Source organism: Cottoperca gobio, chromosome 7 (assembly GCF_900634415.1).
Source record: "Cottoperca gobio chromosome 7, fCotGob3.1, whole genome shotgun sequence".
Classification (NCBI taxonomy): domain Eukaryota; kingdom Metazoa; phylum Chordata; class Actinopteri; order Perciformes; family Bovichtidae; genus Cottoperca; species Cottoperca gobio.
The window spans coordinates 15,850,526-15,867,520 of NC_041361.1; the positions used below are offsets into that span (position 1 = coordinate 15,850,526).

Sequence of the window (16,995 nt, forward strand, 5' to 3'; positions counted from 1 at the left end):
TTATCACTATTCGCCATGACACATTTGCAGCGATGACAAGGCATGTAGTGTCTCTTTTCACAACGAGCCAAACCCCCGGAGCAAAGCCCAGGAAATTAGGAGCATGTAGGCATCAGTTATTTCTTCACGGAGGATCCCTGTGAATGCTTTTCTGAATAAATGCCAACACAGTGAGAGGCAGACCTAAGCAAATCTAAAGATGACGTTTTTACACATTAAACTGTTGTAATCGGTTTATCTTTTTAGACACAATTTTGTTTGCTTTAAATATTCAACAGCAGTTGTTTTCTCGTCATGTCATCTACAGCCCTAGATAAATGAGCTTGAGCTGCTTTCGTGCACTTCAGTTATACGTTTTCTATCGTTTTGCATCTGTATTTTCGGCAGTTTGGAATCGAAATGAAACAAAGAGCTTTAATTTACTGGGTGAACACTGCAGGACATTTAGGACAATGCATCAGGAAAATGATACTAAATGTTCAAAGGAGGGAACCAAATAGTTTTTTAGGGCCAAACTTCAGTCATATGACCATAAGCCACCTGATCATGGTCAAGTTTATGTTGACTTGTCTATTTACTTGAGGGCCTTACAATTGGGTGACGTGCATAAAGAGGGCTGTAACGCTTGCACCGTTGGTCTGAAGTGGATGCGAACATTTGACTTAAAGCTTCTTGAAGGGACTTTAACTTCAAATCAGCATCAGTCAGCATAGGAACTCAATGACCTACCATTTACAAACGGCACTTCACAATAAGACAACGTCAGCAGACGAAACCAAAATCCTTTGTTCATCGACTGGGTGGTTTTTATTTTGAAGATTCCTACAGAGTAATCTCAAAACTGCCTGCATACAGGCCTGTTAGCGAGGTCTTTAAAGGTTGTTTGATGAAAAAAGTACAACAAATAATTTGCAATAAACTGACATGAACCTTTACAGTGTAAAGTCATGGCACACAAAACTATTCTATTAAAAAAGGAAGAAGTTGGAATATAATACTCTACAGTACTACAGTCTTATTGGTGACATCTTTCTTTAGTGTAAGGTGTTTTAGAGTATCTTGCCTTTGCTGAGCGAATACATTTTCATAGATTTTTCTCTCATTCATCCAGATAAACTGCCGCGGCGCTCTGTCCCTGCCTTCCTCCTCACACGTTTACCCGCTGGTCTGATGAACCATATGTTTTCCTGCCTACCACATGCTCACACTTCCAGCATGGCCCAATCCTACCCGGATCCACCAATCACGCACGTGCATTGGTTTAGGTAACCGTAGAAACAGCCAATGAGAGAAGCGGGCCGGGGACAACAACACGAGAGAGAGAGAGAGGCAGCCGGGCACGCATGGGAGAGACCGGCTGAAAGATGGAGGGAGGGTCGACCGAAAAGGGGAGAAAAATGGAAAGTAGGGAGCAGGGATGTATGAAGGACGAGAGAAAATATGAAGCGATGGAGGTGCAGATAGAGAAAACGGAGAGGAAGGAAGACAGATGGAGCGTGCCTACTTAAGTAGGTATAGACCAAGTGTTACACAACAATGTTAAGTAACTTATCAAGCGTCAATCAAATCCTGCTGCCCATTCCAGACACTTCTGAGATGGTTTTAAATATCGAAGCCTCCCTCCGTGTCCTCTTTTTCCCACATTAAACTCTCACGAACTGCTGAGTATTTCTGCTGCTTTCTATGCAGCATTTTCTACCTGTTCTCAAAGCATCGCCCCATCTCAAACATTTGTCCTCCCCGTGTAGGTCCTCGCAAACTTTCTTCACCTCTCCTAGAGGTCAGGGATTCATCCCTACGCCAACCTTTTCTCAAGGGTCAGGGTGATGATGTCACCTACCTGCGAATGACTCCGATTCATCCAGGAGCAGCATGGTTATCGAGTAAAGAAGAGCCGTTCTTCTCTGCTTTCCTACTTCCTCTCAATCTTCCTGTCAAAACCGCCTCCTCTTTTAAAGGAAGAAGAAGTAAACAGGAAGTATTTCTCCTCGTCTTAGTTTTACACTCGGCTTGTCTTTAATCTACTGCCTCAGTGACTGACTGACTACAAGCCGAGCGCTTTGGGTGCTCCTCTCTGGTCAATAGCAATGTGAGTATGAGGTGGAAGCATGCAGGAGAGATGGCAGCTAAAAAACTTACATAACCCTTCATGCTGGAGCCGGGGCCCCGCTGAGGGGGGACTGCTACGGCCGATCATCCCTCATCCTCCCTCTACTTTCCAAAAAAAGCCACTCCTCCATAACACACTCAGGAGCACAGAACATGTACGGAAGCAGACGCCCACACACTCATGCTGCCCGTCTGTGGGTTTGTGGGAAAAGGTGATTCTGAAGAGACGTTCAGATTCAAACACCTCAAAGATGTTGGTCATTGATCAGATCACTTAAACTGAAAACTGCTTGAAAAAAAGGCAGGAGACACAGAAATCCATACAAGAGTACACAGACAACTACATTTTAAAGTATTTATATGTAACTTATACTCAGTGAATCCACAGATTAAGAATCTGACCTTTTCAAGTACATGTCAAACTAGTACCTCCTCTCACACATGGACGCTTGTATACGACAAGGCAGAGCACAGCTGACCCAGACAGACAGCTTTTGTGTGTGTGTGTGTGTGTGTGTGTTAGTAGAATGAAGGGCACAGAGGAGGAATGTGGTTTCATACATTTGTGTCAAGGTCTCAGAAACTATCCTTGGTGGTAATCTTGTAGTAAGCCTTTGATGTTATTGCGCAAATGCTGTATTTAAAAAAAGGTCTAGAGTGTCAAACTGCTTCCTAGTTTGGCTTTCCTCCGCTCATTACTAAACACGGTCTACCACATACTGATACATAGCACTCATGAAACTAGAACATCAACAGCCATCATATCTAAAACTGAAACCTGATCCAAACTACAAAGTCTATGTTTTAAAGACATTTTTCTACAATCCTAATTTGGGAAAGTCCCACAATAAACTCAGTTGTGTTTTTAACACAAATGCTGTAGTTGTACAACAACACACTGACAATTACACATAGTTAAAGAGAATACTGCAGTATATGTCTATACTAGAACTTGTATTAGCTCAAACTAACTCTGAATTAAATAAAAGAGATACAACTAAATCCAGGCATCTTGTCGATGTCTTTGTGCCAATATCTGCTTGAAACGAAGACAATTTACCAACAAAGAGTTTATCCACATAAACTGACAAGAAGGTCCTTGTGCATCGAGACAAGGATACAAGGACAACGACTGCATCTATTTCATAACATGCCTTATAAAACCTCTGAGCTCTGCCAGAGTGGCCACAGGTTTGGCACCGCACCACATATAGGTCAGTGTGCCTGCATACATGTACTGGTTAGAAGACATACAGCAGAGGTTTTATCGGGACTAAGAGAGAAAAGCAGTCACACACTGAACAAGTAAAATATTTAAGCTACTCACCCATGTCATGTGGTTGAGGGTTGTATATTGTCTACTCTGCGGACAGACCCATGCCTCCTCTACACTTTCACTTTGAGAAACTCCAGCTGTTCCTCCTTCATGCCGTGAACACACTCAGTGTCTCTCCCAAAGTGTGTGTTCTCAGCATCTAGCTCTAGTCTTGTCTCGCAGCTTTACCGACGCTCCAGTGAGGACAGAAGGCCATTGGGACAATTACAAAACAATGAGTCGCTTAAAAGCTGCCCCGGCCTGCCGTGGGTAGGAAACCCCCCACTTGTGCCGGTTTTCCTGTCTACTTCTTCCACCCTCTCTTTCTCCCCTCCCCCCCGGCCAACTGACACAGGAGTGAGTGTGATGTCAGCAAGCCACGCCCCCTCCAGAGAGTCTGCCTTAGGTAACAGCATAACAGGTTTCTACCAGGAAGTGATGGACGGACAGATGGACAGAAAGAGAAATAGAGAGCGTTTACTGCAACATCTGGTCGAGTTGATTATGGTCATTTCACTGTCGTCTTGTGAAAAAAAATCTTCTTTTTCTCTTTTTTACAATAACTGACATCAATGACATTAAATCCCGTCTATAATGTAAGATAATTAAGATAAAACTGTTTGGGAATGAGGAGGAAAAAAAAGAGAAAATTAGTGAAAGAGAAATGTCCTGCCAAAACTACTTCAACTTTGTGACATAAATATGTAAATAAATTAAAAGCACTCCGATGAAGTACATGTTAAACTAGAGTGCGTAAACAGATGTTGACAGAGTTGTGCAGTAAAAGTGAATTTCACTGCATCTATGTGAAGCGTTTAATGTTGTGTCAGAGAAGTAGAGTGTGATGAACTGTAAATGCCCTATGTATTGCAAAATGTCAGTTTATCTATGCCTTACATTTTCAATAATATCGTAGTATGTAGTTGGTCAATTTTAGTTCAGTTTTCTGAGTATAGTAAAGATAAATTCTTACCTTAATTAAATTAAATCAACTGTGTCACATTTTGGGATTGAAATGAAGATGGAGAGGAGGATAAAAACAAAGGGAAACAAGGAGCAGAGATGAATAAAGTCATGTGTGACTGTCTGGTCACAGCGCATGTTTGGAAAACTCTTCTTTGGCTTCACAGGTCGGTATTTCACATTGTCAACACTAACAAACACATCATATTGCCACAGTTCATTTCAACAACATCTAAATGTGAAAACCATCAATGCTGAGGACGGCGAGAGGAAGTATGGAGAATATATGCTGGAGATGACCAGGCTGAGAAAAGGTAGGAGGAAATGCATAAAAGATGAGAGGAAGACGTAGAAAATAGGAACGATAAGCTTGGAGAACAAGAAAGAAATAGAAAGCTACAAGGGGCTGTTCCAAAACAATCCTGTGAACCTCAGGACCCCTTTAAACCCTTGTTGGTGGTGCGGGATTATCCTTCACAGATCACTTTACACACACACACACACAGGGTGGACGGTGAGAGCCCATGGCTACATACACTAACCCACATTGCTATGGAGACTGGGGGAGGGGCAGCGGAGTGAGAAATACTGAGGTGGGGGAGGAGATAAGAGGAGGTGGTGACAGCAGCAATGTGAAGCAGAGAACTGGCTGGCAAAGCATAACCACGCTCTCTCTCTCTCTCACAAACACACACACACACACCTTTGCCACACTACCACAGTTCTGGTATCCAGCCACGCCTGCTCCTATGAGCAAGGAAAGCTCGTATGTTACTGTTTACATAACCTACATTGACCAATAAACAGAGAAGGAGGGCTTTTTGAGTCACAATATTTTGTATTTTTGTGCAACTGATCCGAGACGAATTCAGATCCTTCCACCAAGTTTCATGAAAATCAGGCCAGTGGTTATTCTGCAATCCTGTTCACAGACAGCCGAAAACATAACCTCCTTGGCGGAGGTAATAAAGACATAAAATATCACCGACTAAGTTTATCACCTGAAGAATCATCATCCAATAAAGCATGCATTGCGCAAGTCCACAGTCTTCGTCTCTGTGACGCCGCACCAAACCGCAACATCTCTATGTGCCTTCAGCCGGTAATACACATAATTACATATGCTGCAGCTTTTTTTAAATGATGAGACACATGCTGTCGGCAGAGCAACAGGAGATCAGACTGTGGCACCTGACATGGCAGCTGTCAGGTGTGAGAAGCTCAAAACTGTATATAGCATGTGACAACACTATTGCTCCCCCCCTCCTTATTGTTTCGGTCTAGCTATGAAAAGTAATGGCATTAATTAAGATCAGTGTAAACACAAATCACATTTATGTTTAGGAAGTGTAATCCTCTCCCGACTGAGGCAGACAGCAATCAGTGAAATACTGATGAGGAAGCTGAAGGTGTTTTTTTTGTCGTCTTAACACCAAAGTAGTTTTAGAGACGTGAAACGACACACAGGAGCTCTGGTTCACATTTACAAACAACGTCCTTTAAAGCAAGATAACACACACATTACACATTATTGGATATAGTTGTGTAAACAAAGTTGTTTAGTAGCTGTTTTGAGTATATAATATGAACGTTCTTTTCTGAGTTTCAAATGATTTCCTTGTAATTATTTCCTAATTATAAGTGAATACGATAGTTTGGTCGTGGGCTTTAATGGCAGCCCTACCACAAACCACAGCCGTGATATACAATATCATTTTCTTGTGAAATGGTATTCTGTTTTTTGTTGGTGAAAACACATGACTAGTACGGTTTAGATATGTATTGTTTTTACTGCGGAAATGATTTAAGAGCAACAGATTTATTAAGAATCATGAGATGAGATGATGTAAAGAAATACATATTAAATCCAAAGCATTTTAGCTGAAAGGTCAGTGTGCACATTACCCGCAAACATTTGGGTTTGTAAACATCATATCTGCCGTGTTTTCATTTCTTATCTTGCTTTTCTAACTACCAGAGTATAACACACATGTGGGTTCTGTGGGTTGATCAGTGTGGTTCAGACTCTCACTCACCGCAGACTAAGATCAGATATTGTCCTCTCCTGAACAGCCGATCACCATCCGATTATAAACAAACATGTCGATCACATGAGTAGTACTCCAAATGAGGGATGTGAAAACGATGAGTTCAGATAATAAGAGTCCACAGCTAACACAGGATTCAAAGTAAAGATGGCAGGTGGTTTCACTAATTCTAACAGGTGTGGCATCGAGACACAATGTTACCTGATCTGAAGTCTGATCACACACACACAGTATGATCTGGCAGCCTGGTGTGTCAGTATGTGGACCAGCTGGTGTATCATCATCTACACCTCACTCTGTTCAGCACTTGATCAGGACACACACACACACACACACACACACACACACACACACACACACACACACACACACACACACACACACACACACACACAAAGTTGGACTTGTGTTTTTCCTTTACCTTCACACATATAAGATCAATATAATCTCCTTTTAGCTCTGGTTTAGTCTCCAACTCCAGAGAAGAAAGCTTCTCTGTGCATTTAGCTGTTAAATTCTCCACTTGTCCAAATGTCCCACAGCAAGCTTCCATCTTCCTGCTGCTGTAAGAATCAAAGTTGATGAGATGCTAAACATGTATCAAGACCGTGATGCTCCTCCGCTTTGTTCTTAAGATGTTTGTTTCCCACAACCTGTGTTCATTTATGGTTGGATGTTGGAAGTCGGAAGTGAAAAATCCAACGCTAAATCACCTTTCATAAGGAACTACCTGGTGTTCCACCGGTGCAGTTTTAGTCGGAGTTGGCAAAGTGATGATTAAACCACCAGGTGTCTGTAACATTCGTGGGAGGAAATGTGTTTACTTGTTTTTCTTCAGAGAGAGAGTGTACTCTGCTCACACTCTCCTACACACAGGCGGGGGAGCAACAGGCTAATTAACAGACTATTACTCTGCTGCTCTCTGGAGTCAGTGAGTGTGTGTGTACATATGTATCTGTGTGTGTGGGTCTTATGAAAGATGTGATCTCATGACAGCCTCATCTGAGCTCAGAGAGCCAATAACATGCAGCACACAAACCTCAATCTGTTCACACACACTCGACCCAGAACAGACATGATACCAGCAGCACTGTGATGCTGAGGCAGATGGTTTTATTTTAGGGGACCGGTATCACCTCCCCGAGGGTGAGTGTGTGTGTGTGTATTCTCTGTATTTTTCTATCGAATTTGCTTTCCAACAGATTTATGTTTTTTTTTTTAAAGATATTTTTACTGAAAAATACTGCAGAAGTCACTTTGATTAAAAGTGATGTTCACACAGCTGCTACAGCTGCTGCATTAAAGATTTGATATTTTCCGTTTATATATAAAAAACAGCTTACTGCTGTAGACAGAGTGTTCTAGTGACAAGAATGCATTCGTCATTATCGCACGCACGCACACACGCGCACGCACACACACAGAAAAGGAGATGAGTTCAGGACTACAAAAGTGAAATCTTACATGAAATGGATGGTATTAATGTGACAGAACATCATGCACGATAAAATGTCTTCATGATCTATAGAACTGCAATTATCTGCTGTGCTGTTAACACTGTTATTTAAAACAAATCCCCATAAAGCTTTAAACCATACTTCTACACATTTCCATATTCTATTTATGATAATATTGTCACATGAATATTAAACTCCCACACACTTTATCATTACTGGCTATGTTCTCCTCTTCTACTTTCTTAATACATCCCTTTGTCTTAACGTAGGTCTGGTTATGGGTTGGCAAAATCACGAGAAAAAAAGAGAGCCGAGGAAGAGGGAAGATAATAAACTTAAAATCAGGTGGTCGAAAGCACTTCTATGAAAGTTCCTTACCGGCCGAATTAGAAAGACTATTGACGTATGTGAAGACATAAAAATAACAATGAAGTATTTAAAAGAAGGAAGAATAAGAATGTAGGAACATAAAGAATGCATTGAGTGGAGAGGGATGGAGGTAAATCGATGAAGATCAGAGGAAAGAGAAAAGTATAAAGAAAAGAAAAAGGGAGAAAGAAAGGGGGATGTCGATCCTCGAGGAGGAGACGGTCACAACTCTGAGGGGGTCAGCATCCTGGTGACAGTTGTTATGGCAACCGTGGGACTCACGCAGGGGGGGTGACGATGAGAGCAAAGCACAAGAGCAAAATAGACTTGCAAAGAATGAGAATCAGAAATCCTTTATTAGTCCCACAATGAGGACCTGTTCCTTGTTACAGCAAAAGATATGAAGTAAAGCGGTGAGTCGTCCACAATAGTTAAATAGAATTAAAATAAAATGTATCGTCTGCCAAGACAATAAACCTTCAGCTTCAGCTCTTTGTGATCGCAGAGAACAGCGTCCTGCTCTCAATCTGTGCTGTGAATCCATCCAGCATACAAGATGTCCATCACAATCTGAAACAGTGGCTCAACAAGTACAGGGCCGAAACGTGTTTTAAGTGACGGCAACGCATGCAGGTTGGCCCCCAAATTGAAACAACCTCTGCTTACAAATTTAAAATGAGAGTAATTGCAGGACAATAATAATATTATTATTATTACTAACTTTAAGGTTTCAAAGTACCCGCTCACAACTGCAATTCCACCACACAATTACATACTTTAGACAAAATATATATGTATCAATGTATTCATTTGTCAAAACTGATTCTTTAACGTCAATATGCAGCACCACCATCAGTTTTCTATTACCAGGATTTTTCCATCGAACCGGCAACTTCACATCCCCAAACCCACTTCTGTAGCCTTCAGGGTTTTTGCCACCTCCGCTGCTACCAGTTATACAACGTGTTATGGTACAAATGTTTTCTAAGCCTGAGCAGTATGCAGAAAGGCAAAAGGATGAACCTCTTTTTGTTGGATAATTACTGCTACATCATCATCAGCTCTCTCTCACACACACACACACACACACACACACACACACACACACACACACACACACACACACACACACACACACACACACACACACACACACACACACACACACACACACACACACACACACACACACACACACACACACACACACACACCGAGCACCTACCTAACACAGCTAGCATTACTGGTAAATGGCATCAAACAGGGTACTGCTGCTGCAATTAGGACAACATGTACAGTCTGTGTGTGTTAAGAGTTCTTCACAGGATCACAGGGCTCTGCTGCCTTGGCCTCAAACGTAACAAGCAATCTGCCGCATAAAAAAGGGTTATCAAACGATGACTCACAGCTCGCTATAGGCTGGAAACTTCATGCACATCTGTTGGTGGCCACTTACCAATCTGTGAAGTCACAGAAAGCATTGATTGATCCATGGATTTACTAATACAGCTGAAGAACAAGCCGTTACCCCGCTTCATGTTTCTCAAAAAGAAAGCGAACATTGTGTATTTCCCAAAATGCTGAACTATTTCTTTAAGGCACTCAATGTGATACGAGCCACAGATAATAAATCAATCGTGCTGCTTTACAAGATCCAAACAGCGTTTTTCAAAGTCTGCAGGAGAGAATACTAATAGTATTGTTACCACTGTTTGCTGACACAGAATGTAATGTACAGGAGGTCATTCCCACCACCAGCTCCCATGTCCTGAATTTCACCCATTCTCAGTCACCCTAATCCAACTGGAGTGATAGCACAAATATTGGTTGTTTGCAAATATATTACTTTTTTCTAGGATGGTAAGGAGATACGTTTGATCAGACAGTACAACACATCCTTTCATTCGCCGGCAGCCCCGGCTAACTTTACGGTCTTTAGCGACCTCAGTTTTAAAGCTAGAGTAAATATACTGACCAAGGAAGAAGGCAAAATAACGATCCACAAGTAGAGGGAAAAACTGGCTCCACATTATTAGGGCTGCTTTGAGTGACAGGTGGGTGCCGTCTCAGGTCGCTAACCGCTAGTTGTCTGTTTTGCTGTGTCAACCGGGCCCGCCTCAATTTCACAGATGATGCCCATTTTTAGATTAGCTCGGAGTTAGATGATGCCAAGATGGAGACAACCGAAGCCACCCACTTTGAGCTACACAATGGCTCTTCATGGGTAACGTCACGGATACTATGTCCATATTTTATACAGTCTATGTCTGTTAAGCTAAGCTAAGCTAACCAGCTGCTGGCTTTAGCTTCACATTTAGGCCTACTGTACACACATGAGATATGTGATGAGATATTCTCGTACGTCTCTCAATAAGTAAGCACATTTTTAGCAGATGCTAGATATTTTTTTTCGTGTTGCTCTGTGAGCTAGCTTGCTGCGCAGCATGTTAGGAATACAGAAGGTGCCAGAAAAGTGTTTAACATTTAAAAGACAGAGGGAGAGAGAAGACATGAAGTGATAAAAACAGAACAATAAAGAGTAAAGACATCCTGGAAAAGACAAGGAAAGAAACACACGGATGTAGTGTTTCTGTGTGTTCACAGGGTGGGTGTTAAGCTTTTATAATATGCTTACTATGGAGTGATACACCAAAAAACAGACTGCAACAGGTTTATCCCACACATTTGTACTTGAGGACTCTTATTTACATAACACTAATTATATTAATCAGCCTTGTTAACTTCATTCTAATTTAAAAAAAACTTAAAACTTGATCTTATTCTTCAAACAGCGCTTTGAAGGATTGAAAACCAAAAAGTCCTCTTCTTAAGCTATACAACTCAAGTTGGTGCTCAAAAAGACAATAGTTATCCCTGCAGTAAATCTCACTCTTTGCCTCTCAGTGACACTTTATACGCTTCAGAACTCAAGGTGTTTATTTAAAATCAAATGGGAGGAACGTTTCCATGCTATGTTAAGTTTATGAAATGTAAGACGGCAAGTTAACAAGGTGCTTTCTTCACGTGCTTCACCTCCTCCATCTCTCATTTCAGGTCCTAAAAACTGTAAATAATAAAAGCTGAAAGCGTTTCTCTCTGCGTAATGAGGTCAAAGTCATCCAAAGACTGACGTCATTTAAGTTATCCAAGCGAAGTTTAAATCTTAACTCCTACACAGAAAAACACATTACTAGAGACACCTTCCTCCCCCCACACAGACGACTCAGCATCTAATAGAACTAATGATGATTCATTGGATTATGTAACACATACTGGCAACAGAAGAAATGAGAGGAGACGAGGAGGTGTAGAGGAGTTTGTTTCTGCAGAGAGAACAGAAGGCCAGAGGCTGATGTGGAGAGCTTGTCTGGTCACACATGTGGACAGTACAGCCGCCGGTTCACTTTGTTCTAACAGCTCGATTTAAAATAAATAGTGTCTGTAAATGCAATTATGTATGGATGTAATAAATGTTCTCCAGGCATGTCAATTGGAGCCACCATATTTCTGATGGGCTCGTCCACAATGAATAAAAAAATAAACAAACTTCTCCAAACATCTTGTAAGCTCCCTAACTTAAAGAACCAATAGTGATTGGGTCATAATCTACCATTCTGACTCACCAGGTATCCGCTCATCTTCATCATCTCCATCGTTGTCTTCATCGGTGACGTAGCAGATCTCCCTCTCCCTCTTCCTCCCATTCAGCCAGTCCTCTTCTTCAGACATCCTGACCTGCAGGCTGCTGCTACCTCAGCATGGCCACACTACACACCTGAAACAAAGAATACAGGTGTGATAGATGAACAAGTACAGGCATGAACACAGACACACTGAATAAATGAATTTTTGATGTAAAGTTAATGGCTCCTCCTCTGCCATCTGTCTACGGTTTGAAGTTGTTCTCAAGAGTAGAAAGACAACAGGAAGGGGGAAACTCCACGAGGAGTGTTTGCCAATTTGCTTTATCCTCACTACAAAGAAAATTTGGAAAATTCCAATTTGGAGACATTTTAAGTTTTAATACTGAAAACAAAAATGAGTATTTGTCTATTCTCATATTTGTATAATGTGTGTATTCTCCTGAGGAAAGAGAACACATTCTTTTGTTTGCTTTATAAGTAAAGTTTACCTCCAGGGTTTTAGATTTGTTCAAAGACAGGACATATGCATATACATATACATATACATATACATATACATATACATATACATATACATATACATATACATATACATATATGCATATTACAGGTTCTCTGTGAGAGACACAGATCATGACCTGCAGATGAAAGACAGCGCTGCAGATGGACAGGGGGACATGTACCACAGAGAGACACACAGTGAGAGAGCTCTCAAGACTTTCTGGGATGCTTTTAAAGCAGGGTAATTACAGTAGCATTACTCACAGGCTTCTCTCTGTGCCAGAGTGAAACAGACATAAACTGAACCACAGACTGCTGCCGTGGCCCTCACTATTAGCTACGGTTTGGTAAAAGCTACTTTTCATTTTATAGCCCTCTGATAACGCAAATATATAATTACCAAGGTCATAATCCACATCCGGTATTAAAGAAACCTTGACATTAGTAAATAAGAAAACAAAGACTTTCTCAATGCATTTTTCATGCGAGACAAATATAGAAACATATAAATTCCCCAAGGCTTCGGAGTTGTAGTGAAACTTTTTCTTCGGGCCTACGTCTACCACCGTAAACAAGAATTATCGCCTTAGTGGTCTTGCTTGGTTAAAAACAAAGGCTTTGAATAATATTCACTCCCACTCAGATGAGAGCAACAGCATCACAGCAAGGTTTACTGTTGATCACCTGCCAGCTCACCTTGCATAACGTTACACAGCAGATTACGCAACAGGTGACTGGATAAGGCTGTTTTAAAAGCCTCATAAATGCTTTGAAATCATTGAAAACCAGTAAGCAAGAACCTGGTGAACTCGCTTTTACTCCGATGCTCTGGTTTACCAAAGCGCAGATGTGTATACAACCTCAAAGCCCATTTTAACGGATTTCAGATTTTTGTAAATAAAATTGCAAAAGCGTGCAAAGTTGTGAAAGACTTGCGAGAGATCACTCACGACAGCTTTGTGCAAGTAGAATTCTGTAGTGTAGTTCAGATGATAGCGACATAATCATCATGCTCTCTTTAAGTCCCATTTTATTCCGCTTACGTTCAAGAGAGTGAAATAAAACTCCTCAACTCAGCCCAAGGACTGTGCGGCGGACACACACACACACACACTGGCCATTAGTGCTGCAGCACTGAACCTCGGCAAGACAAAATCCCTTTCTACTGTGGGTTAAGGAAAGAAAACCCGTTATTTACAGTTGATGACAAGACGTGACCCGCGGTTTCATTAACTACTTCCTACACAACCTCCTCCCAAGGACGATACAAAGCCTGTTACTATTCCCTCTAACATTAAATATAAACATCCCTTATGCTCATTTGATAAATGACTAATGCTGTTGTTTTTTGAACATGGCAGATGTTATTCACATGACCGCAAGAAGTTATTTAAACCCTAAAAGCATTTCAACATTCCAAAAGAAAAGATGCATCTTGGCCATTCAATGGCATTCAAACAAGGGTTAGGGTTAGCTAGGTTGTGGCAATACATCAAATAGGCCTGGTTGTTGAGTCTGGACGGGGGGGGACGGGGGGAGGGGGGGCTGGGGACTCTTCTGCTGGTTGGTTGGAGCTCAAAAATCCCACAGGCATCAGAAAGTGTGACACTGTTATCACATCATCAACCACAGAACACAGTTAGGAACAAGCACGAACAGCACTTGGATCAGTCAAGTTCTTGTGTAACATTACATGCCGGAGACAAATGTGTCTGGGGGGCCTTTGTGTGCCCGTTTCTTGTGACACTTGTGTTACTGTTTGTGCGTCTATGTGTAAGACTGCTTCAAAAGCCAGGAATGGACATTGATACACATTCAAATTCAATATAGACATTGAATAGAGATTCAGAAAGAGATTTTCATTTGTGCTAAAGTAGCTGCCATAAACTTTCAAGAAACTTCCAGCGGTTCTCTTGAAAATACTTGCACACAAAGAGTTAATAAAAGAAACATCCACATTTTATAACCTACACAATTTGACCTTACATAACCTCTCCTGGAGGCGGGCCAAGGACGTCTCATTCAGCCAACATTGCACTGTGGAGTACAGCATTGCTTTTGGCTGCCAGAGTGAGAGGCCATTTAAATTCAGTGAGTATGGAAACGGGATGCTGATTAGGGCAAAATATAAAAAGCACAGAGGGGGAATACAAATAAAACGAGGGAGGCATAAAGGATGATGGGGGATATGGACAAAGACAGGATGATGAGGGAGGGGGGTGTGCGGAGAGGCAGGGGGGAGGGGAGCAGTCTGGTCTGTCTGGTGTCCTAAAAACATCCCCATGATCAAAGGGGGGAGGCGAGACAACCTAAATGTCTCTAGTAAAAAAATAGGGCAACACAGAACCAGCATGAGATCATACACACTCCCATACGGAGTAATCCACCGCTGTGAATCTCTCAAGGCTCATGGACACAACAGCTGCTGTGAAACAAACGGATGTCTTGTGATAATCATTTCTGACTACTGACCAAGACATTGGTCAATATTGTTTTGTTATTAAAGTAAAAAACACTTTGTAGAGAAAAGAATCTAAATTATTATTATTATAAATATTATTTTCAGTATCAGTTACTCTGTCGATTACTTTTTTCATTCACTAATTGTTTGGTCTATGAAATGCCAACGCTCGAGATGTCTTCAATAAAAAAAGCAGCAAATCTTCACATTTGACAATCTAGAAGAGAAGTTTTGCTTGATTAAACAAGCACAATGATTAATTGATTATATAAACTGTTGCAGATTTCCGTTTCAAATTCTTAGCCAGATCTTAGTGAAATGATGATCTGACAGGAGCTTCTACAAACATTTTATTTATCCTCTTTTACAGAACACGAAACTCATCCTCTCAAATGTTAAACGGAAAATGTTTCACTAGGTTTTATGTCTACTTTGCACTTTTAGTAACTAGTTGTCTCGGCTGCGTCTGCACTGGAAGCCAGAATGGTAGATGCTCTGAGGTCCCTCTGTGAGGCTCCAGGTGAGGAACAGAGAAGATGCATCTTGCTACAGGTCTTCTTTTTAAACGGCATCCTGGAGGAGGACAGGCCCCGGCACATTCTGAGCTCAGCAGTGTTACACGTTAACGGGACACCAGCAGCCACAGGGAGAATGTGGAGCGAGCCCACACTATAATAATTATAACCGTCTTCCACAGACTGGATATAAAGTCTGTGGGTTATGCTTTCAATATTTATTTGGACTGCACACCAAAAGGGGATATAATATATTTACCGTCCCTGAATAAGAAATGAAATTGAATATCCGGACTGGTCAGAATGTTGCAGGCTGTGAAACTGTACAACAATACAGTCAGTTGTATAATTGGCCAAAGCTTGTGACTGCAACGTTGTTTTCCAGCATCCAACCATAACAAATTGTTTGCACGTAGGAAACTCTGGACTTGAATATTAAATATCAGTCAGTCATGTGCTCTGCTGTCAATGTGAGATTACAAAACTTTGTGTTTTTAATGTTTTTATCATTTTTCTAATATTGTTTAAATGTTTTGTTGTCTTTAGTTTTCAAAATGTTTTACTTTTATTCCTTGGGCCTCATCTTCTGGTACATTCTGATTCAATGAGGTGAACATAAAGACTCTACACTTTCTTTTACATCCCGGCCCCAGTTTGTGATTTAGGTTGATAACACAGGTGCATTCTTACACAGAAGTGTGTCCTGCCGAGGGTTTAGTGGACAAAATACTTCACATATTTATCTGCAGACATAAACCATATAATTACAGAGAAATAAAACAAAACATGAGTGGCAAGTCAGGAGGGGGCAGTGAGAAGACAGCTGCTTGCATAAGATCTGGCGAATAATGCCACTGTTCAGCTTACTAGAAGAAAACAAAAGTTGTATAAGATGTATGCCAAGATGCAAGGACACACACACACACACACACACACTGCATTCCAGGGTCTCATTATAGGCAGATTTAAGTGTGTGTGTGTGTGTGTGTGTGTGTGTGTGTGTGTGTGTGTGTGGGCAATAAAGAACCAAGCAAATGAACTGCATAAAGTCAAACTTTCCAAAAAAGTCTGATTTGGCACAATCTGTTCAATATCAGATTTGCTTGGAGTTCAGGGCTCTTTCTGAAAATGAGCTCTGAAGAAAAGACAAATTAAAGACCGAACGGACTGAGCATGGCTGTTTCATTGCACCTCACCTTCACCTCAACAAGAGTTCATAACCTCTGTAGAACATGCAGAACATGCCAACACTAGACAGATAATTTACCTTCATTTAAAACCATTAACCACAGATCAGTCTCCTCCTTTGATAAACTCACTACTGACGTCAACTGAACCCAAACGGAGGTCATTTGCAAGAATAGTAACGCTTCAATTTGTGGCTCTGAAAAAGGATATTGTATAACACCTTGCTTTTGGTTTGGCTTACAGAGAAGAACTGCACCACATACCCTCGCTTGTTTAACAGAATAATACAATACTGAAGGCTGGTGATGGTGGGAGGGCTTTACCAATCAACTCAGGTTGCTTTCATTTAAAGCACACACACACACACACACACACACACACACACACACACACACACACACACACACACACACACACACACACAC

The 16,995-nt window shown here is 41.3% G+C and overlaps 1 protein-coding gene across 3 annotated transcripts in view; it reads right to left on the bottom strand.

Moving 5' to 3' along the window:
• Positions 1 to 16,995, bottom strand: part of LOC115010813 (helicase ARIP4-like) — a 59,137-nt gene that overhangs the window by 31,381 nt on the left and 10,761 nt on the right. Inside the window, exon 2 of one of the 3 annotated variants that reach the window (XM_029435616.1) lies at positions 11,885 to 12,036. In XM_029435616.1, coding sequence (XP_029291476.1) covers positions 11,885 to 11,990 — 106 coding nt within the window. In that variant the 5' untranslated portion in view covers positions 11,991 to 12,036. Of the gene's footprint in view, positions 1 to 1,840; positions 2,135 to 3,436; positions 3,684 to 11,884; positions 12,037 to 16,995 lie in introns of those variants that run through there. The other 2 variants (XM_029435618.1, XM_029435617.1) reach the window with 2 other exon arrangements.